General features: G+C 35.9%; 1 protein-coding gene across 9 annotated transcripts in view; it reads right to left on the bottom strand.

Annotated features, from left to right (window-relative positions):
- The window catches only part of KDM4C (lysine demethylase 4C), a 431,545-nt gene that overhangs the window by 131,616 nt on the left and 275,481 nt on the right, over positions 1-24,448 (bottom strand). For 4 of the 9 annotated variants that reach the window (XM_042965101.1, XM_015544915.2, XM_007098555.3 and 1 more), the window contains exons 14-16: positions 21,780-21,961; positions 19,911-20,124; positions 17,981-18,057 (exon numbers count right to left, since the gene is read on the bottom strand). In XM_042965101.1, coding sequence (XP_042821035.1) covers positions 17,981-18,057; positions 19,911-20,124; positions 21,780-21,961 — 473 coding nt within the window. The other 5 variants (XR_006210796.1, XM_042965104.1, XM_042965103.1 and 2 more) reach the window with 5 other exon arrangements.

The following is a 24,448-nucleotide window of genomic DNA, read 5'->3' as shown; positions in this document are numbered from 1 at the left end:
CTACAAATCAGACTGACTTACTACTACTGTAGAAAACTGACAGACAAAAGGCCATGTCCTTTATGGAAATAATATTAACATCAGTTGCTACAGACAAAATATCCAGCACATAATCAAGAAAAGCACATCGTACACTAAAAAAACAAGAAGATGATTTACAATCAAGAAAGGAAAGAATCAATAAAATCAGACACAAAAAATGAACAAGATACTGGAATGATCACATGGAGAGTTTCATACTGGTATGTTCAAAATGCTAAAGGAGCTAATGAAAAAGACAACATATGTGAAGAGAGAAATATTTTAGCAAAGTCATAGAAACTATTTTTAAAAAGTGTAAATGGTAGAAATAAAAAAAAAATGACATCAATAATGTTGAATTCAATAGATTTCCAAACAGACTGGAATTGTGAGAGTAAAACTTAAATGGCTTTAAAGACGTGAATAGGAAATAGAAGGAATAATAACAGTTAGGAGGAGGAATAGAGATCTAAAGGAAAATAACCTGTTCCATTTCTGTATAAGTGGAGACTGAGAAGGAGAGGAAAGAGAGAGTAGATGACAAGAAATACTGGAAGAGAAAATGGTAGAAAACTTTCCAAAAGTGGTAAAAAAAAAAAAAAAAAAAAAAAAAGGTGAACCCACAGATTCAAGATGCCCAGCAAATCCCAAGAGATAAATATAAAGAAAACACATCTAAATATACAGTAGTCAAAATTGTGATACCCAAATATAAAGAACATATTCTTAGAAGCACAAGAAAAAAGACATATTCAGTAAACTCTATGAATTACATTTGATATCTGACCAGAAAAGTGGCAATGGAACAATATCTATAAAATACTAAAAAAAAAAAAAAAAAAAAGCTGGCAATCTGGAATTCATTTCCAAGGAAATATCCTTTGAAAATAAAGATAAAATAAAAAAGTAAAAAATAGAGACAAAAAATTTGAAAGAATGAAGGAAAATGACACCAGCCTGAACCATGGATTGGCACAAAAGAATGAAGAACACCAAAAAAGAATAAATACATGGGTAAATATAAATAAATGTTTTGTATTTTCAAAACACAAAGATACAAAGAGAGAGAGACAGAGACTGTAAGTTTCATAAGAAGACTTGACTGTTTCAAACAAAAATAACAATGTTGTAGAGTTTAATGTATGTAACGGTAAATGTAAGATAAGATCATAAAGGGAAAGAGGCTTAATGAAATCACACTACTGTAAAGTTCTTACATTGTTCATAAAGTAGGGTGATATTACTGGAAGGTGGGTTGTGATAATTTTGAAGTGAAAATTATGATTTTCAGTCACCACCCATAACAAAGGTCACAAAAAATTCCCAGATATTAAATTCTAAGGGTTAATATGCTCAAAATCAAAACTCAAAAGCCATGCAAGAAAACATGATTCCATGAGCAGAATAAATAAAATGTAGAATTAGATAGATAGATATATAATAATCATAGGCACAAGATATAAAATAAGTACTTTAGCATGTTTTAAAATTTAATGCAGGTATTAGAAATGTAAGTAAGAGACTATAAATAAATGACAAATTAGATTTTTAAAAACAATATAAAAATTCTATAACCAAAAAATATAGTTAAAAAACTTGAAGAATGTTAAATAGATCACTCTTAGTAACAGAAAATTAGAAAAAACAAAGAGCTAAATAACCAAAAATCAATACCACAAACTATTCAACAATGTATTCAACTGAATACTGAAATGTGTGTGTGTGTGTGTGTGTGTGAGAGAGAGAGAGAGAGAGAGAGAGACAGAGTCAAAGAGAGAGTATCCGTCTCTGAATCATAAAAATAAATTACAATTGATTTACTAATCTAAACTCAAAAACAAAACAGACATATAAAAGTATTAAAATGAATTGTAGGCAAATATATTGATGTATTTAGAATAAATATGACTCCTTAATATAACATTTAAAAGATAAAAGGCATATTGGAAAGATTAGTAAATTCTGACTATATCAACATTTTAACATTCTGAAGGATAAATAACATACTAATAAATAAATTAACCTAGGATGATAAGACAAAAAATATTTCCAATATAAAACAAAGACTGCTATCCAGAAAGTATTTTGTAAAAACCCACACTTTTGAAAAATAGACAAAAGATTCAAAGACTCTTCACTGACAATAAACACAGAAAGATACCCAACTTCGAGAATAAAGGGTGAAAAACGAAATAATGAGATATAACTTCAGATTTTTACATCAGAAAACATATGGGTTGGGGGTATATAAGATTTTATGGTGGATTTGGAGAGGAATTTGGCATTATCAATCAAAATTTTAAATGCACATGAAGTATGAATCAGCAATTCAACTTCTTAGAATCTATCTTAGATAAACATTTATATCTGTGCAGCAGGAAGAATGTACAATCATCTATTTCTGTTTATAACTGAGAAAACAATTACCTCTGGGAGGAACTGGCCTTGTCAATTGCTTAGATTTTACTTGTAATGCTTAGATTTTTAAAATAAGAATAGAATCAAGATTGAAATTTAAAGTATCAATGAAAAAGATCTGGTAAATCCATAAATATTGAGTGACTAAGAATGACACAATGTATTACTAAATGAAAACATAAAGGTACATTAAACTGTGATACCATTTGGGTTCCCCAAGAGAAGTAAGCCATTACATTAATGTATGTATAGAAAAGATCTAAAAGCTCAACCGACAAAACAGTATGAGTAGTTTTGTTTAAAAAAGAGTTCAGAATTCGAGAGTGTTGGGAATGGGAAACTTTCCTAACAATGTTTAGTACTCTCATACCAAAAAAAGAAAAGCCACCCAAAGCAATCTATACACTCAATGCAATCCCTATCAAAATAACACCAGCATTCTTCACAGAGCTAGAACAAACAATCCTAAAATTTGTATGGAACCACAAAAGACCTTGAATAGCCAAAGCAATTTTGATAAAGAATACCAAAGCTGGAGGCATCACAATTCTAGACTTCAAGCTGTATTACAAAGCTATAATCATGAAGATAGTACGGTACTGGCACAAGAACAGACACATAGATCAGTGGAACAGAACAGAGAACCCAGAAACTGACCCCGAAATATATGCCAAACTAATATCTGACAAAGCAGGAAAGAATATCCAATGGAAAAAGGACAGTATCTTCAGCAAATGATATTGGGAAAACTGGACAGCGACATGCAGAAGAATGAACCTGAACCACTTTCTACACCATACACAATACTAAACTCAAAATGGATGAAAGACCTTGAAACATAAGACAGGAACGAATCGAAATCCTAGAGGAGAAAACAGGAAACAACTTCTTTGACCTCAGCCATAGCTACTTCTTTCTACACGTGTTTCTGGAGGCAAGAGAAACAAAAGCAAACATGAACTATTGGGACCTCACCAAGATAAAAACCTCCTGCACAGAGAAGGAAATAATCAGCAAAACTAAAAGACAACTGACAGAATGGGAGAAGATGTTTGCACATGACATCAGATAAAGGGTTAGAATCCAAAATCTATGAAGAATTTAGCAAACTCAACACCCAAAAAACAAATAATCCAGTGAGGAAATGGGCAAAAGACACAATGAGATACCAACTCACACCTGTCAGAATGGTTAAAATTAACAACTCAGGAAACAACATATGTTGACAAGGATGAGGAGAAAGGGGAAGACTTCTGCACTGGTGCAAACTGGTGCAACCACTGTGGAAAACAGCAATGAGGTTCCTCAAAAAATGAAAAATTGAGCTACCCTATGACCCAGCAGTTGTACTCCTATTTATACAAAGGATACAAAAATGCTAATTTGAAGGGGTACAATGTTTATAGCATGACTAATCAACAACAGACAAATTATGGAAAGAGCACAAATGTCCATGACTGATGAATGAATAAAGAAGATGTGGTATAGGGGTGCCTGGGTGTCCAACTCTGGCTGACAGTGCAGAGCCTGCTTTGGGTTCTGTCTCCCTCTCTCTCTCTCTGCCTTCCCCCACCCCTCATGTGCTCTCTCCCTCTCTCTTGCTGTCTCTCTCTCTCTCTCAAAAATAAATAAACATTTTAAAAAAAGACATGATATAATATATACAATGGAATATTACTCAGTGATCTAAAAGAATAAAATCTTGTCATTTGCAACAATGTGGATAGAACTGGAATGTATTATGCTAAATAAAGTTAGTCAAAGAAAGACAAATACCATATGATTTCATTCATATGTGGAATTAAAGAAACAAAACAGATGAACACATGGGAAGGGAAGGAAAAATGAGATAAAAACAGAGAGGGAGGTAAACCATTAGAGACTCTTAAATACAGAGAACAAACTGAGGGTTGCTGGAGGGGATGTGGTTGGGGGGTTGGACTAGGTGGGTGATGGGCATTAAGGAGGGCATTTGTTGTGATGAGCACTGGGTGTTGAATGTAAGTGATGAATCACTAAATTCTACTCCTGAAACCATTACACTATATGTTAACTAACCTGGATTTAAATAAAATAAAAAAATAATCACAATAATTAAAAAAAGAGAAAACCCACAGACAAGGAAATTTAACCTTTTTCCTCTATTAAACATGTGCAATTTAAAATTAATGTAACTGTGGAGGTGTATCCTATTTTTTTTTTTTTTACTTAAATGAAAATTTTAACTGAACACTATGATTTCTTCTACAGTCTTTCAGTATATTGAAACTTCTTTCCAGTCTAACCTCTGGAAATACCCAGAGTACAAAATAAATAAATAAAATTCAGTATTCAGGGCTCATTGCCAGCCTTGTTTTATCTCATGTTTAATGAGCATGCCTTTTCCAGGAACAACAACACCTAATATAAAATGACTCACTATTATAAAGATTTAGATATATTGCTAGTGAACCAATGTCTCCTAAAACAAAACAAATACTAAAATGTCTGTCACAACATGATTAATCTATAAGACAGCTGTAATTCCTGTCTCTCAAGTACAGCGTCAAAAGAGCCATTCTGTTATACTTATCCCCCCACCCCAGGGCAGCTAAAACCTGAATGAAAAAGTACAAATTCAGATCATATACTGAACACTGCACCTCTCTTGCTTGGATCCCTTTCCCTCACCTAACAGCATTCACAAAAATCCCCTTCTAGGATTACCAAGTATTTTTTAAATTTGGTTTTACAAAAAATCACCACTGCAATGAACAGCAAGTATACCCATTTACTACATGGAATGGTTTCTTAATAGCTCAGTTATTAAACTATGAAAAAGAGTGTTTATAATCAAAGTGCTGACACAACATTAACAATAATGGTGAGAAGGACATTGTTATAATACAGCTGTCACAGTTGTTCATTATTTGTGGTAGAGGGAAATCACGTTCCAATGGCTCTTCTATAAAACATCAGTTAAAGAAATGCCAATACCAACATTCTCAAGCTGCCTCATAAGAAGCTCTCATTTTAGCTGACATATCTATAAGTGCCACTAAAGCCAATTTTCAATGCTATAGAAAAACTACAAAATTGAAGTACCTCCCTACACCCATATTTATCTGACATGTTCATAACAGAAATGCAAAACCATAAAATAGGGTTGCCTGAGCTGGGAAAACAAAGAGTAATTAATCACATTAACAGAAAGCTAGCTTACAAAGTGCTGATCAACAAAACATGGAAGAACCATTTCTGGAGATGTGGCTCATTTATCAGAGGTGAGAAGAGGATGGGATCTCACAAAAGGACAGGATGGGCATGAATTCTAAGTGATTAAGGAAATTATGTGACTGGTTTTCTGCTGGTATCTTCTGAATGGAAATTCCACAGGCTCGTGAATTTCACACTAGTAAGTGAATTCTCCAATTTAAATGCCCACATTGATTTTGTACCATAAGTGAAAACATATATTCATTCAACAAATATTGGTTAATTGTCATGTTCTAAGCACTGGGCAACAGCAGTGAATGATAAAGAACCCACCCTCAATGAACTTACCTTCTGCTGGGACAGCAGACAAACTAAATCAGGACATTATTTAGATGGTAGAGGATGTTAAGTGCTATGAGAGCAGGCCATGGAATTATCAAAGGGAAGGTGATGCCAGAAAATTTTGGCCTTTTCTAATAGGAAAGGTGATCAGAAATTTAAAAGCGGGAATAACTGACAAGGCTTCACAGGCCATGAAAAAAGGCAACAACTTTATTCTGAGATGGCAAGGCACTGTAAGGTTTGAGTACAGCAAGGACATCATCTGAATTACATTTTAATTGGGTCATCCCAATAGCTGTGTTGACAGCAGACAATAAAGGTTCAAGAGCAGAAGTAAGAAATGTTAAGTGAAATAAGTCAGTTGGAGAAAGATAAATACCATATGATTTCACTCTATGTGGAATTTAAGAAATGAAACAAATTAACAAAGTGGGGAAAAAAAGGGACACAAACCAAGAAAAAGACTTTTAACTATAAAGAACAAATTGTTGGTTACCAGAGGGATGGGTGAAATAGGTTGTGGGTATTAAGGAGGCCACCTGTAGTGGTGAGCACTGGGTGTTGTATGGAAATGTTGAATCACTATATTGTACACATGAAACTAATACTATACTGGATGTAAACTAACTGGAATTGAAATAAAAAACTTTTTTAAAAAAGGTTAGAAACAAAAAGAGAAGTTAGTAGGTTACTGCCATAATCCAGGAAAGAGGTAATCAGTAGATCAGTCTGGGTAATGCGAGCAGAGGCAATTAAGAAGTGGTGAGAGTTCCAGATTCATTTTAAAAGTAGCCAAGATAGGGTTTACTGTTAGACAAATATGGGTATGAGAATAAGAAAAGCACCACAACTTACCCTAGAGATTTTGGTTTCAGCAGCTGGAAAGCCTAGAAATAAGAAGCCTGTGGGAGAAGAAGATCTGGAATTCAGTGTGGGACATGGTGAACTTGAGCTATCTATCAGGCATGTGAGAGGAGACACTGGTCATGAAGTTGGCCATACAGCTCTGCATCTAGGGGAGAGGCTGAGTGGACACAGACATACATAGGCCATCAATGACTAGCTGCTGTTTAAAACCATCAAAGCTATGACACGGATGAGATGACCAAACGGTCTGGTGGAGAAAAGAGGCCTATGTTTTGAGTTCTGCGGAAGGAAAAGAAGTGACTGGTAAAGGAAGAAGAAAAGCAGGAGTATCCACTGTCCTGGGAGCCAAAGGAAAACAGTGCTTCAAACGGGAGGCAGGCCAACTGATAGCACTAAAAGACCCGAAGTTTCTACAAAAACGTGGGCAAAGCCTGTGACTGGAATAAGTTTAAGAGAGAAGCGGGGAAGAATGGGAGAGAGTGAATAAAAGACAAATCTTTTAAGGAGTGTTACTATACATAGAGACGTGGAGAGAGAGGGTGGGAGCTGGTGGGGAAGAAGGATCAAGAGAAGGTTCTTGGTTTATTTGAAAATGGGAGAAATAACAGCTTGTTTGGATGATAATGAGAATTACCTAGACAGGGAGCCCTGCTGGTATGGGAAAGAAAGGGATGAATTATTGGAACTATGGTCATGTGTATAAGAGAGCGAGTAGTGTAGGTAGGACCAGAGATACTGTAGATATGATGCAGGTGGAAACTTGGAGATCTCCACTGACGGCTTCTTGTTGCTCAGTAAAATATAAAGTGTGTTTGCAAGGTAAGAGTAAGGATGGGAGAGAAGATGGGAAGTTTCAGGTGACAGAGGTATGAAACAGTCAAGCCAGAGAGTGGTAGAGGGAATGTATGATGGGACTGCAGCATGAATTACTGGCACCATGAGGACACATCAATAGTTACAAACTAAAATCAAAAGCACTCTGCATGCTGGGTGTTTCTCCACAGCCATATTTAGCTGCAGGGGTGCAGGTGCAGAGCAGATAGATAACAGGTTTTACCAGGGTTGAGTTCTATCTTGGGAGAATAACAAAGTTAGCAAGCTGGAGAGCTGAAAGTGTGCAAGGACACACAGTAGCAAAAAAGATACGTAAGGACAAGAGGGGAGGGAGAGACTGAAAAGCGGGGAGCATTACTAAATCCCATGTCACAGGGAGGTAAAGGATTGCTGGATTTCAGGCACTAGAGAGTGTGGGCTTGTAACACAGAAGAAGGCAGTCTGAGGAAGATGCCTCAGATTGGGAGAAGACACTGAAAATGGACATGTCTTGTGGAATGCCAAATGGTGAAGAGTGAAAACAAATGAACGACTCTTTCTAAAGGCTGTCATTCTACTGAATGCTGTATTAGTTCTTTATTACTGCAATAACAAATTACCTCAAACTTAATGACTTCAACTAACACAAATTTATACAGTTCAGTAGGTCAGAAGTCCAAAATGGGTCTCACTGGGCTAGAATCAAGGTGTCCACAGGGTCATTCATTTCTGGAGGCTCTCGGGTAGACGGCATTTCTTTGCCGTGTCCAGCTTTTATGGGTGGACTGCATACCCTGGCTCATGGCCTTCCTCCATCTGCAAAGCACATCAAGTGCCTCTCATTTCACTTCACTCTGACCTCCTCTTCTGCCTCTTCCACAGTTAAGGACCCCTGTGACTCCACCAGGTGCACCCGGATACCATCAGGTCAGCTGATTAGCAACCTTAATTCTATCTGCTACCATAATTCCATTTTTTATGCAACATGACAAACACACCCATAGGTTCCAGGGATCTAGACAAGGAAACCTGGGAGTGGGAGTGCATTCACCACATTGTCTCATACAACCATGTGTATGAAGGGAATATAACAGAAGAATAGAAACTCATACATACTCTGTTTCAAATTCTTTTCCCCCCTGGATTCATCTTTCTAATAGCATTGCTTATACCAAAAATAAAAATTAATTTGAGATTGACAGAACACCTATCTGGTAGCAGGCCAGATACATGTTCAATGGCAACAAACACCTCTATAATTTAAAATTGGTCAGAAGTCATCTACATGAAACTTAATTCATTTACATAATCGTATTTCCAGGAACCTGAGCAAAGTACTTCAAGCTGAACGTATATCTTTGTTAAAACTGTACAACCTTTGGCTTTCAAATAAAAACCCAGCTGGTTTATTCTTTCTTCCCAGCAGGACCTTCAATAACAAATAGCAAAGTACTTGATTTCTTCATCCTGCCACCAAACTAATTTTTGCTATTCATGAGAAATGCCTGCCTTCCACTTTTTCCCCCCTCCACTCTTCCTAGGGATCCCTTTCCTCATTGCTAAGGAGATGTGCCTTGTAGCCCAGTGACCTCTGGGCATGCACATCCTGGTATGTAGTACAGTATGCTATGCTCCCCATAATGTCAGTCATTATTCTTCCTGACTTTACTTCTGCTCTCTGGTTGAAGCACTTAAGATTAATGAAGCATTTGTTCTCAATCAAGAAGCTATTTATGAATATAGTTCCACTTACAATAAGCTATGTAGACTTTCTTTCTCTCATTACCAAGTGGAGGGAGGGAGAAGAATGATGTTTATTGAAAGGAAGAAGAAAGTACAGAAAAAAATGATTTTTGACTTTTTAGCCTGTAAGAAGGTCCCTAACAGGAAGGCCTCCACATCATAGTTATGTTGTCAGGATAACTGATATCCTCAAATGTGCTGTTCTGTTTGGTTAAAGTAACATAATAATTATCACCCTGGCCTTTGTGAGCCAAGGGTTAAGGCCGAAGCTGTTTAGAATAATCTGCCTCTTCAGGAGGCAAGAGGTCATTGTGAACCCGAATGTATTCCCTCAAATGGGAGCGTGTGGTTCTGCCTAGTGTCTTAAAGGGACACCTCAATGGAGAGGAGCAGTTACAGAAGCAACCACTTGTCTACAAATAGCCAGTGCTCACTTGTAAATGCCCTGCCTTTAACAAGAATAGAGCCTTTCTTTTTTCTTACCAGTTTTACTGTATATGAGGATCAAAGTCAGCCTTTTAGGCTGACAGCCTCCCATCACCTGGTCTTAACAGTGTCTCATGGAATAAAAAAATACAGCATAAAACACATCACAGGGAGCAGCAGCGCCACCATGACCTCTCAAGGCCATAAGCCAATCTGATCTAAAAATCAATGTCTCTGATCTACAAAGCCACTTCAGAGCTCTTCGTAAAAGAAAAATGTCAATGCTGTTGTCAGTTGGGAAATTGGATTCAGGAGATTATCCAGTTCTGGGGAAGGTCCTATGGGCAGAAACTAAAGTAAATATGAAAGAGTAAAGAAACTGCTCTAGTCAACCACCCAGTAATGCTAATTATCCTACATTAAGTAGATAACTAATTATAGTGTAATTACACTAGAAGTTAGTGCTGGATTAATTTTCAATGTAAACAAACAAAAATCATTCAAAAACATTATTCAAAAACTGGCCAATTGCTTAGCCTTCTTCCCACTCTAAAAACAAACAACTGAGAAAAAAAGAGTCTGGGCCTGGAAATCTGAAGACTTGAGTAGTCCCATGAATCCAGGCTCTCTTACCATATTGTGAGGTGATCCTGGGGGTAAAACACTTACTTTCTCAAACCCTGGTTCATTATCTGTAAAAGGAGATTTTTGAGACAGATGAAGAATTCTTTAGTCCTGCCAGTATTACATGGAAACTGTATGCTGCCTATATTAGTTTATATTTAAATCAAGAGTTTCCTGAATTTGTAGGTCAAAAGTTGAAAAATAAAACTTTTTGTAAAATGAAAGACTTCTAAGAGCATAATTATTAGTAATTTCTAACATCTATTATCAATACCATTATTTATATATCTGGGGAGCTAAACAGGGGAAATAAGGTTGTGTTATGTGGCAAAGGTAAAAGAAACCTTATACACAGATTTTCTTTACTAATATCCACCCAAAGAGAACTCCTACTTTAGAGAGAGGGCAAACACTACTTGAGATTCAACATAGCTAAATTAGGATTGTTTCATAATAGATGCACCTCCATCTATAGGACCCAGTCTCAATGCAATGTAGGAACCAAAGACTACCTAATAAACCACCTTCCTCCACCCACCAATCATCAAGCAGAGTAAGGAGAAAGGTACACAGGTAGGCACTTCATCATTCCCAAAGGTCTGAAGAGCCACCATTTCTAAGAGGTAGATCATTTTTACTTGAGATCTAAGAGTTGGCAGACTAAGGTACACTCCAGAGATCAGGAGTTCAGACAAATGCATTTCAACAAATGACTTAGATTCTTCAGTCTACAAGTAACACCATGGGAGTGAATTTTGTAGATACCACTACCTTAGGAATTTCCATACTTTAACTTTGTGACTATGATTTATGCAGAAAAAAGACTTCATTTTCTTTCAGAAGTCAAATAAAACAGCTATGTTCAGAGGGCATGAATAGCAACCACTACCCATCTATTGATATCACTTACTTACAGTTAAGCAGTAAAATAATAAACACCAAAATGTTTATCTTTAATCATTGTAATTGCATATTCCATTCTTTATAAGGAAAGGAAATGCAAATTCCAAATGGTCATCAAGGTATAACTTGCTCATATCTATTTGTTACTCCATTTTTAAAAACAAGCAAATAAGAGAAATAAAGGGCACAGTGACTAAATGTGAAAACACATTTTCATGTTTGGGTTTTGATTTCCTGAAACCATTTTGGGGGGGAAAAAACCCAGAATGTTATGTTACACATATACAACTTCTACAGAGTACAATAAATGCTTTTCAATAGATAATAAATGCATGCAATTACCAAGTTTGTGCATTTCATTAAACAGAATGAAAATTCCAACCTCTAAAGGGTTTTTTAAATTTTTCATTACAAAATCTGCTTTTTTGATAAAATGGCAATATTCACCCAAGAATATAATATACAGCTACTTTTTTTTATAATTTCAAATAAAAATATTGAAGCAAATTCTCCTAAATTAAGTATAGTGAAATATACTAAAATTAAAAAAAAAAAAAGAACTTAGAAGATAATGCAAACTGACATGCATTCCAAACAGCAGGCAGATAAAGTTATATGAAGGCCTTGAAGCCACTGGTTTGTTTAAAATTTCCTTTAGCTCATAAAAACTATACTGATCCAGCCAATAATAACCCATTCCTATACTATTTCTGTTACTCAGCATCTCTAACTAGGTTAAGAAGTGCACAATAAATTTAGTATTCTTGAAGGTTCCCAATTCTAAAGGAAAGCTAATTAAAGCAAAATGGAAACACAAAGCAACACAGACTCAAGGGATTTTAGGGTCAGAAGAGACCTTTGACATAATCTCTAGTAGAAGCTTCTCATTACATTGTTTTAAAATCTTTCTTTAATTTAGGTTTTGTTTAGATTATAAGTATATGAGCTACTGAGTCAACCCTGCCCACCAAGAATTATATAAGATCATAAAAAAGCTCCCTAATAAGACACAGCATAAATGATATATACTTTATTTAAAATTTTTCACACTTAAGATGGAAAACTACAGTACAGGTATAATGCTGCCAAGCACAGAAGGCTGGCAACTCATGATCTGTCAGAGTCATAAATCTGAGTATGATGTGATTCTCCATGATAAGTTACCAATCTTCACATGCAGTTTTCACCATTTATGGCACTAAAACAAAACTTCATAGCCCCTGCCCCCGGAAAGGCCCCTGAAGAAATGCCTAAATTTCCTAGAAAGAAAGAACCACCAGACAGCTACATTATCCTTAAATGAAAAAAAAAGAAAATCTTATCCATACTCCTTTTTAACCTCTTTAACATGCTTATATTTATGTATCCTTTAAAATTCTATCTTATAAACTCTTCAAAATATAATATAGAACATCCTGTTCTTACTCTATATAATATTAAGCACATGGGTTATTTTAGAATAATAGTAGTTAGGTTATTATTCCAGACAAATAACTAACATCTTTCTTCATAAATCAGAAGTGTAGCCCTAAAGGAACATTCAGGTATTTCACAGAAATACCCAGACTCAAAACATTTTTCTCAGTATAGGGATAAAAATAAAATGGTTGGGGAAAAGCCTGAATGAAAACAATACAAATTCTGTATTTTTATAGTGAGAATACTAGCATTTTTAATTAGTAGTAACTTGTAGTCATTATTCAGTGGAAATCAATAAACAGATTGGAGACAAACTATAGCATTTTAAATCAAAAGTGATTAGATTCACATTAAGAATTCAAGTAATAAGAAATACATGATAGAATTGGAGTATTGACAGTCTACAGACCTTGATAATGTTCAGCATGTACTCTCAAGTGATACTACAAAAGAGTAAAAATTGTTCCAAAATGAGTTTTATAAATAGTCACAAAAAGGCTGAAAACAGAACTGAAAATAAAATAATCCAATACAGTTGGGTTTTAAGCCATAAGCTCAAAGGTAGCTCTCAGATAGTTGTATCTATATACCTGAGCAGTACTGAAATAGGAAAATAGGTACAAAGCAATGTTATTTATTAGAACAATTGGACGTACAACCTGAATCTGAGGATAGACAGGTATTTGCGGGGCTGGGGTGGAGGGGTGGTTCTTTATCTAATTTCATCTCATTTGAATTTGGATATAGAGCCAGGATCCTAGAATCCAAGTTAGGGTGCAATCTAAAATTTGTAACTAATCTCTTCCACCAATACATTCAGTTGAAGCTGCAATACAGCTTCTTCTTTCTTGTTTTAGTTGACATAAATGGATAAAGAAAAGGTAGCAAAATGAAACACAGAGAGTACTGAAGCAAAACTCTGGAAACAGTGAGAGCACTAAAGGCCACAAATAAATGTCTGGTCCCTATCGCTGCAAACACAACCTTCTTACTTTATGCTTCACCTGTTCAGAAATGATCCAACACTGCACCAGGTGTGAGGGGTGCTACAGAGGTAAATGAGACAAAGTTCTGGATTCTGGTTACTTAAAATCTAACAGAACAGATGGGGCCAGAGCAATGCTCCTCTTTAGAATTGGTAAATAAAAAGACGGCTGGTCTGTGAGCACTGATCCCAGCCTTGCATAAGTCCTCAGTTACCTCGCCCAAGTGGACAGTGACAAAACCTTGTAATGCTAAGAGAATTTCCTCATGAATAAGTGAATTAATTCAGAACAGATGAAATAATCCCTACAATGCCTTTACTTCCAAAATTTAAATTACTAATGCTTAACTCTATGATACAGTTATGGTTATACTCTCCTTTTCCACCTAGCTTTATTGAAATGTAATTGACATATAACATTGTAAGTTTAAAATGTATAACATGATGATTTATTTACATATTGAGAAATGATCACCAAAATAAGGTTTGGTAACACATCATCACCTCACATAGTTTTATTTATTTATTTATTTATTTATTTATTTATTTATTTATTTATTTATTTATTGTTTTGTGGCAAGAACTTTAAAGATCTTAGCAATATTCAAGTGTAGTACTATGCATTACAGTATTTCTAACTATAAATACTATACTGTATATTATATTCCCAGAATAAACTGGAAGTCTGTTCCCTTTAACCACCTTTATCTATTGCCCCCAGTGCCCCCCACCCTTGGCAATCACCGGTCTACTTTGTATTTCTATGAGTTCAGTGTGCTTTTTTAAGATTACACATATAAATGAGAGCATTTGTCTTTCTCTGACTTATTGCACTTAGCATAATGCTCTCAAGGTCCATTTATGTTGTTGCAAATGGCAGGATTTCCTTCTTTTATATGGCTGAATATGAAATTTCAGTATATATATATATATATATATATATATATATATATATATATACACACACACACCCCACATTTTCTTTATTCATTCATCTGTCATCATATGGGAACTCTTTAAAATGAATCTTTAAAAAACAGAACCACAGTCAACTTTCACATATACCTTATAAAGATAAATATAAGGTATTTCAGGCTACGTTCTTTCTAGCCTCCAGATGTGTAAAGTACTCATCATAAAAGTAACAGAATTAGCTGGAACAATCACATTTGTTGCATAAATATATATCCCAAGCAAAATATGCTATTGAAATATTTTGTATCCATGATGAATAAGTCTTACATTCACAAAGTATATTTAAAAAGAAAATCCTACAAAATAGTTCGGAATGAGAGTTAGTGATGTACAAACCAGCAATGAAATATCATCTGACCCACCCCTGCACTGTTAGATCTCCATCAGCTCCTTTGGAGCCTCCATTAAAAGGAGCTGTAAGTCTCCTCTGGAACCTAAAACTGACAATGTGAGATTGATTCCTGAAGAAGTCAGGTCTAAGGATACTTAAAAATGCAATCAGCGCCTGGGTGGCTCGGTCGGTCAAGCATCCGACTTCGGCTCAGGTCATGATCTCACGGTCCGTGGGTTCGAGCCCCGCGTCGGGCTCTGTGCTGACAGCTCAGAGCCTGGAGCCTGTTTCAGATTCTGTGTCTCCCTCTCTCTGTGACCCTCCCCCGTTCATGCTCTGTCTCTCTCTGTCTCAAAAATAAATAAACGTTAAAAAAAAATTAAAAAAAAAATAAAATAAAAATAAAATGCAATCATTCCAGGGGCAACTTGGTGGTTCACTCGGTTAAAGCTTAAAGCGTCTGACTCTTGGTTTTAGCTCAGGTCATGATCTCACGGGTTCGTGAGTTCAAGCCCCATATCAGACTTTGTGCTGGCAGCACAGAGCCTGCTTAGGATTCTCTCTCTCTCTCCCTCTCTCTCTCTCCCTCTCTCTGCTCCCTCCCCACTCATGCTGTCTCCATCCATCTCAAATACGTAAATAAACTAAATAAATAAATAAAATGCAATCATTCCAGCCACAAAACCCAAAGAATCATACTTAACGTGTCTGCTAAAAATTAATATTGTAACACAGCCATACTAAATAAGGGAGTTAAAGCCAAAATATTGATATTACCAGTTACTTCTCTGCAATGCTTAAACTGCAATTCACTGATTTCTAAGGAGAAAAAAGTAGGAATAGAGCTTCCTAGACAAAATTCACTCAAACAGGTAAGTTTAAAAAACAACTGGCTCACTGTGAATTTGGGTCATTTCCACTTAGAAATATTATGTGGGTCTAAAAATATCATTGTAAAATTGTATTCAGGAATTTCCATTTCTGGGCCACCGAGGTGACTCAGTCAAGAGTCTAACTCTTGATTTCAGCTCAGGTCCATGATCTTATGATTGTGAGACTGAGGCCCAAGTCAGGCTTCACACTGAACATGGAGCCTGGTGAAGATTCTCTCTCTCCCCCTCCCTCTGCCTCTCCCCTGTGCATGCTTGCAGGAGTGCTCTCTTGCGCGCACTCTCTCTCAAAAAAGAATGAAAACTAAACTTTGTTTAAAATAAGAAGTTTCAATTTCTATTGCAATTTGAAAGAGATTTACATGGTATCAAGATTAAAACACAAAAGACATATTTTCCAAGGTTGTGAGAGGTTAACATAAATAGAAGCTTTAAATCAGTTCTAAAGAGTTATTGATGTAGTATTTCCTTCTTAAGACATGCTAAAGGAAAACAGCACAAACTATCAGAAGCAGCCTTAAAATCAGGGTGGGTGGCTTAGGCCTGGCCCTGGCTCTGCCATGCAAAGACAATAGTACCTTGGGTAACAGAACTGCTCAGTGTGTAAGCACAGGAGTCAAGCAGTAACTGTGGATGAAACAGAGAATTGTTCACACCTTGGTGAACTGGGTTAGAATATCTCTAATCTCTAAACCTATACTTCAGGGTAAATGAGAGGACATCACTGACCAGACTGATGCTACAAAGCTTTATGTTGGCTCATACAATAAACACAGCATATGCGTGGTAAACAAGAATTGAATACACTTATTACAGCAGGACTTTCTGGCCAATTTTAAGATACTCTACACTTACATAGTTTTTGTTAACATAATGATCACATCAAAGGAAATATTAAAATGTTTTCTGGGCCCACTAATAAAAGACTTCTTAAATAGAAGATAGTACCTCTAACACCAAATAGATAAGATTATTTGGGCTATAAAGAATGTCCATACTTTCCCCCATTTTCCCCTCACTATCTAAAGTGAATGCCAGCAATAAAATCACTCAGAAAGACATTCTCAGACATGTTTAATTTATAGTCACCATATGTCTCTTTCAACCCTGAGAGCTAAACATACATATCATGACATAAATTTTCATCATGTAAGGCATTTTCCTTATATTGTCCATCAGGTTTTTAACTCTAGTTGCAAAGAAATTTAATTCATTGTCATTGGAGATCACTGAGAAATAAAGCAAATGCTACTATTACAATTGAAATAATCTGCTCTGAGATCAAGAGTAAGGGTACAATGTTGAGATATAACAGGTCCTAACTTTCAAAAATGCCTGATAGTTCTTGAAAGAGATTTTTTAAGAAATATCAAGGTAGCACATAATTAAGTGAAAAAACAGGTGACAGGGTAGATTAAGTGAAAAAACAGGTGAGCAGAACTCAATGCTTGGATGTAAGCTAAAGTTTCAACAGGTTCATCAGGAAAAACAATTTAAAATGAGAAGGAATCTATGTCCCCCAAGTGGGGTATCTTATTTTTGAAAGATTCTGTCTCAAGTTCATGGTAATGCTTAGCACAGGACAGACTCCAAAGTTTGTTGAAGTATGAATGCATGAATGAATAACGGGGGAAAGACCTCATGTTAGTGGAAAAGTTACATATGAGCATGGTTTCATTAGGGGTCAGCAAGAATCCTCACCTTGACTGTTACTTAGAATACATTTTCAATAATTGCAAAATAGGGCTACACCAGAAAATGAAGTAATATTTTAGACTTGCTTTGATGAACTGGCAACCTCTGTAGGCTCCTGAGTAGAGAAGTGACACCTAGAAATTTATTTAATATTTCAATGATGAACAGAGCCACCAGAAAGGATGATTTGAAAAGAAAAGACTGGAAAGATGGGTAAGTGTAGAAGTACACACAAAAGCATGTGCACAGCCTTACCTTATTGCTAGATTTAAACGTGTCCACAGTGGGCAGAGTGAGAAGAGGGGTTAGAATATATTAAAATAGGCGACTTACTGCTGTCCATGCATTTCTTTTGCACCGGGCACATAGCCATCCATCACAGATCTCGTGAGAAGGGATACCATAGCAACCTATAATATAATAGAATGGATCCATGAATTAGGTCTTTCATATTTTGGCAATATTATACATCTTAGCACTAAATACATAAAATCGGAATTACTTGCCATGATACCATTCTTGATTCTCACTGCTTAGAACAAAACATAAACCAGGCTGTCTCAAAGATACTTTTGGTTCTCATGCCTCATAACTAACAGGATCAGCACCAGGAAACATGAGAGTATGGGTCGTAATTATTACTAAATGCTCATAATAGTTATCAAAGGATACTGATGATAATTCTTGCAATAAGTAAATTTCTAAATTGTTGGGTCCAGTCCTTTACTCATACAAAACATATTTCAAAATAAGCTGCAATTCATGAAGCAAAATCTGAAGAAGTTTTAAAATAACACAATAAATAAACTCTGACATATTTTGCAAATTAATGTAATTTAAAATTACATTTCAAAAATGTTTAATTAGTTTTAATTTCAGTGATAGGGACAGAGGATGCACAATTCACGGTTAGTGATGAAGGGGTATCTTCAATTTTACTTGTCTATTCAGTTACATGTCTGACTCAAAATAACTGTGTAAGGAGATAGCTGATGATGCAAATATAAGCAGCAATTATACAGTACCAACAAACATGTGTTATTCCGACTTTCTTTCAAAGGGTTTTAAAAGACTTAAAGAAGTAATTTTTAATATCAAATTTCCATAACATTTAAATAAAAGAGAAAATAACAGAAATGTGATTACCAAAGAAAAGCCTATCATAGTTAACCAAGGCTATAAAATGTTTAGTTCAGACACATGTTTATGAAATACTATGGCTAAATTCTATAACTAGTACATTTAGGAATAAAAACTAAATCCTAGTTTTTTGTGAAATGATGAATTGGCTGTTATATTCTATAATAATACAGGGTGAACGTGTGTATATATATATGGGTGTGTTACAAACTGACACAAGTACAAGAATTGCTATATTTTAAGTACATTATGTTCAAATCTCTTGGGGAAGCTGACAATATGCAATTAATCAATAAATGATAGGGAAACCATTTCAACTTAGTCAATGTAAGACTGGTGTTTCTCAGGGGTAAATACAGAAGGTATGCCTACCTTGTCTGTGTGCTACAATGACAGAGATAAGCCCTACAAAAGTATGTTAATATGACATATAATTTCGTGAGATCTGGAATATTAAAATGCTTTAAAATAGATTTAGAATATTTTCACATTTCAGAGGATTTACAAGGCAGGCTAATAAAAAAAAAAAAAAAAAAAAAAAAAAAAAAAAACAAAACTATCTTCCATTTATCCATGATGTGAAAATACCAAACTGAGACAGGTATGGAGCCCTACCATCTCAGTCCGGGGGGAAATAATTGTAATGACTGTTCTCCCCTGGAAGGCAAGAGAGATCTCTTACTCTTACAAAGAATAAAAACTAAGCTCTATGATTATTAAATTTAACAATAATTCCCCAAACCACCAAAGAAATATTGTTTTCTTTTTAAAAAGTCACAAAGAAAAATAATCATGAATCAACATGTGAGCTTAAAGTCAAGTTTTTACAAACTATATCTTAAAATAAGTAAAATTCAAGTGTATGAAAGGAGCCCCACAATGACCCCATTATCTGGACAACAAACAAACAAAACTGCTCTTCACTGACACTGCACAAAACTGTAGAAAAAGGGATTATTATACTTACTCATACTTCCATCAGAAGCAATGTGAGAAAGAATGATCTAACCATTACAAATGCCAAAGTTCAATGTAATACATTTGGCAGGGGACAAACGGGTAAGAGAAAAAGACTATGTGAAGCACTGAAAGCTAACGACTGATGAATGAGAGATTCATTTACTTGCATGAACCCGTACGCAGCACTTTGCACAGGAAATCAGAAGACTTGTTCCATCCTCTTCCAGAAAGGCATTAGGCGGAGAATATTCTATATTTTCTTCACTATAAATAAAACACATCTCTGGAATGAGGGGCTTAGTCTTTCCTCCCGGAGTAACAACTTCGTCTAATTTTGTCTCCCATCTAGAATCATTTTCTTCATTGCTGCTATCTGGCTGAAAAACATAATATTCTCACATGAGTGATTAACATGCAAAAAAGTTCATCATTTGTTCTGGTCACTCAAATCCACTAACAGGTTCCATGCACTAACTTCCAGCTTCTGTTCTTCCTGTTGCTTTCCTTGATATAACTATTAGCTTTTTATCAATGTTCCTCTTCAGGCTCCCATCCAGAAGCTAAAGCTGTAGAAACAGGAGGACATTCTGTACATCTGCTTGTACAAAAAGCGATAACCTGCTAAAACTATATTCTTACATAAGTAGTTCATGGAAAGCATCAATTTTTCTGATGAATTTTTATTCACTTCTTTATTTCCACTAGTTTAACAGACCTGGTTTAATTTACTGAAGAATTTTACCTGCTCACACTTGAAAGAGTGTATTCAAAGACCTCAGTTTTAATCTGTGCAACAGTTTTTAGAGAATTTTTGAAGGTTTTCACCTCACCACAAAGTTTTAAAACATCAAGACAGAAAGATCTGGCAAATGTCACTAAATAAGAAAATATGTGCAAAACAAAACTGTCATCTCTCACCAAAATATATGAAAAGCATTTAATTCTTAATTGAAATTCTACTTAATGAACTATCCTATTATCTCCAGAGTTCTTAAATTAATAAATTTCCCTATATCTTATAATTTGAGTGAGAATTTTTTTAATTATTGGGAAAATACACAGGCAGATTATGATATAGAAATCAGAGTCAATACAGTTAAGTTTTTCCAAGAAAACACAGACATTCAATGACTAAACAGAAAATAAAAACAATGTGTGTCACTCACAAGGGCCACATCAAAGATAAGTGAGAAAACTACTTCCTCCATTTACAAAGGTCTGAAAATGTGGTATATCACACATTTTCATGCCTTGAAATGGCTGAACAGAAAGTATTTACATGGACTCTAAGAGAGATGCAATCTTAAACAAAATACTTCTGATTCAATTATTAAGAATATAACTCAGAACAGAATGCTCACATCGATACACTTAATAGTATAGTATATCTTAAAATAGGTCAAGAAGTTCCACCCTTACTAGATTCCTAAAGATCACTTTGTCCAAGACAGTGTTAAAGATGTGGCCCACAGCAAACTAAAATGCCATCAGTACTACATATGTGAAATAACATTGAAAACAGCACCGTGCATAGCTGGCTGTGAGGGTGAACTGAACAATTCGGTTTGTATTGAGTCCTGCTGTATCATATGTGTGTTCCACAGGAAAAGAGAGACACTTTAAATGTGGGCCCAGAGGTGACATGTTATTGAGAGTGATATATTCAAACACAAAACAGAAAGTAGGGCTAAGTTCTCTCTTTGCAATACTTCTACTATGGTTGCGCTTTAAGTTCTGTGTTTCTTGATGAAAAGGGTAGAAAGAAAGGTTGGAACTTCCCCTTGACTGAAATAAACCAAGACGGACAAATAAACCAATCATTTAATTAAAACAATAAAGCACTATCAGAAAAATGTCTTTCAAGTAGCACTCAGAAATTCTGTTTGCTAACAGCCATGTGGATACATACATATCAATGCCTTCCTTTTCATGTGCATACTTACCTTACAGTGATTCATCTGTGTTTTTATGGTCATACAGAAAGTGCAGCAGTGAAAGGACACCTTGGCAGCGACCCCTCAACCCTTATTACCTTGTAGTATGGCATAAGAAGAGCACAGATGGCACAGTGTGGCTCCATTCTGGCCATGGCTGCGTTATACTCCTGTTCAGCCACAAAGTTTGGGGACTTCGTCTGCCAAAGGTGGACCAAAGGCTTCGCCCAAGACTCTGTTTCTTCCACTTCCTCCTCAATCGATGTAACCTCGGGCAATTCTTACAAATCAAGGCATGAAAACACTGTGAGCATGGGACCCAGGGAAAATTCACCCTGGTTATAAAAGAAGCAAACATTCCAAAGTACCTGTGATATTAATGTCAGACAGGAAACCTATTTTATCTTTCAAATACATTCTGACAGAAGCAGAACAAAAGGAATGTCCTTTTCATCCTCCTCATCTTCAAGCGCTAGATCAGATCTAATGGCCCGACAATGAGTCTCCTTTTGACACCCTCCCCATTCCTGCCAGGAATGACTAAACTGTCCCCTCCTTCAATTTCACTTCTGTGTTTCCACTGCTACCATTAACAACTCACATGGTAAAGCAGCTTTTATCTGTGAGATTACCTTCCAACTAGCAGAGGAATTTGCTAGCCCAGTAACTGCCTTGCCAATATTTTTCATTTCTTCACCTAACATTGTATGTGGCTAAACAAAAATTTATTAATTGAATGTCATTTAATTTTTGGGTTCAAGAATTCATAACAATATTTATAGAGCACCTATCAGATGCCAAGCAATACACTGCTATCACATGAATATGAAGGACAATTCCTTTTCAAATCTTATTTATTCAATATAATGCCCCCCGAGGGTTAAGTCTCTTAAGCACATACATCTGTTAATGTGAAAGAGGCAGAGATCTACTCCACAAAAAATACCATTTTACCAAATTTTATAGAAGGCCAGAAAAATACAGAAAGACCTAACAGGTTAAGAGAAAAAAATTCCTCATGTCTATAGCAGGGGACAGTATACCAGGGCAGGTGGCAGCCATCACAGCACATCTAGTACTTAACATCTACAGCTGTGACACATTCTAAAACTCCTCACCAGTAGCTGTCACAGTCTTACAAATCAAAACTGTGGAGCACTGTCCTCAAGTCCCAAGCACAGGTGCTCCTGTGAATCAGTGCGCTCCAGCCCTTGCCTTGTTGACTTACCTGTTCTAAAAAAAAAAGTCAAAATAGATTTGCTGAGATGGAAAAATAAGATGGGCTAAATGAGGCTGAAAATAACTCAAAAGACATCAAATGCCAACTGAAGTGAAAGGGAATGTTCCTGCTTCCATGGTGGTAGTGGTATCATCATCATCATCTACAGAAAATGCTTAGTATTCAGCCAGGCAGTGTTTGAAAGCAAAACAAAAGGTAAGAATGTTTGCAGTGAAGTAATCTGATGCTAAACAGAAATAACTTCCACCTCAGTCTCCCTATAATACAGAATAGAAGACTTTCTGTGAACACTTAGATTTGACAAATGAAAGATGGGAGTGAAAAGTCGACCAAGAATTTGAAATACCATTAGGTCCTTAACTTACAGGCTAATATCTCCCACATACACACTAAAACTGGGATCTAAACTAAAAGAAATCCTTTGGGTTTGAATAGCTATTGCCTCTTCCTGACACACTATAAGTTTACCATATCACTTACTTTATTATAAAAGGTTGAAACATACAAGATAGATGATGCCCTTATCCCTTTGATTGGTCATAAGTAAATGTGCAGAGTTCTCAAAATATCTTTAGGGATGGAGGAAATACTATTATCTCCTAAAAGCCTAACAAAGAGAAAGAAGTAGTGGAAAAGGACAATTCCTAACAATGGAGCCAGATAGTGTGGGCAAGACCCAGAGCAAGACTTGACCTAGGACATCCTGACTCAAATTGAACACTTCCCAAACTTTCTCAACAGTGACCTGGTAGAGAATCTTGCTCTACAGATGTCCTTCCCCAAAGGTGATGTTGTACTCTGGCCCAAAGAGTATTTATCTTCTGTTTGGATAATCTCCAGGCCAGAATACACAGTGAACATAACTATGTAATCCCATCACTTAAAAGTGGCAAGGCAGCAACACTGTGCAGCACCAAGTACAGGGAACTGTTATTCCAGAGACCTAGTTTTAAATTCAAGCCCTTTGGGGCTCAGTCGGTTAAGTGACCAGCTTCAGCTCAGGTCATGATCTTACAGCTCATGGGTTCAAGCCCCGTGTCTGGCCCTGTGCTGATAGCTCAGAACCTGGAGCCTGCTTCGGATTCTGTATCTCCCTCTCTCTCTGCTCCTTCCCCACTCGCGCTGTGTTTCTCTTTCAAAAATAATAAATAAAACATAAATTTTTTTTTTTTTTAATTCAAAGTCTTTGATCTAAAGGCTTACGGCTTTGGGTAAATAGATTCTCACATAGTGAGAATTCCTTTCTCACCTACTTAAGAGCTTTTTTTTTTCTTTTTAATTTTAAAGTGAAATAGTAAATGTAAAACTTCTCTTTAAAATCTGAAGTGCTGGGGTGCTTGGGTGGCTCAGTTGGTTAAGCATCCAACTCCTGATTTTGGCTCAGGTCATGACCCCAGGGTTCATGTTCATGGGATTGATCTCCATGTTAGGCTTTGAGCTGACATTGCGGAACCTACTTGGGATTCTCTCTCTCTCTTTCTCTCTCTCTGCCCCACCCCTGATTGAATGCACATGCATTCTCTCTCT

Source organism: Panthera tigris, chromosome D4, assembly GCF_018350195.1.
Source record: "Panthera tigris isolate Pti1 chromosome D4, P.tigris_Pti1_mat1.1, whole genome shotgun sequence".
Taxonomy (NCBI): Eukaryota; Metazoa; Chordata; class Mammalia; order Carnivora; family Felidae; genus Panthera; species Panthera tigris.
Note: the sequence above shows the minus strand (reverse complement) of the source record. Positions and strands in the feature narration are given on the sequence as shown.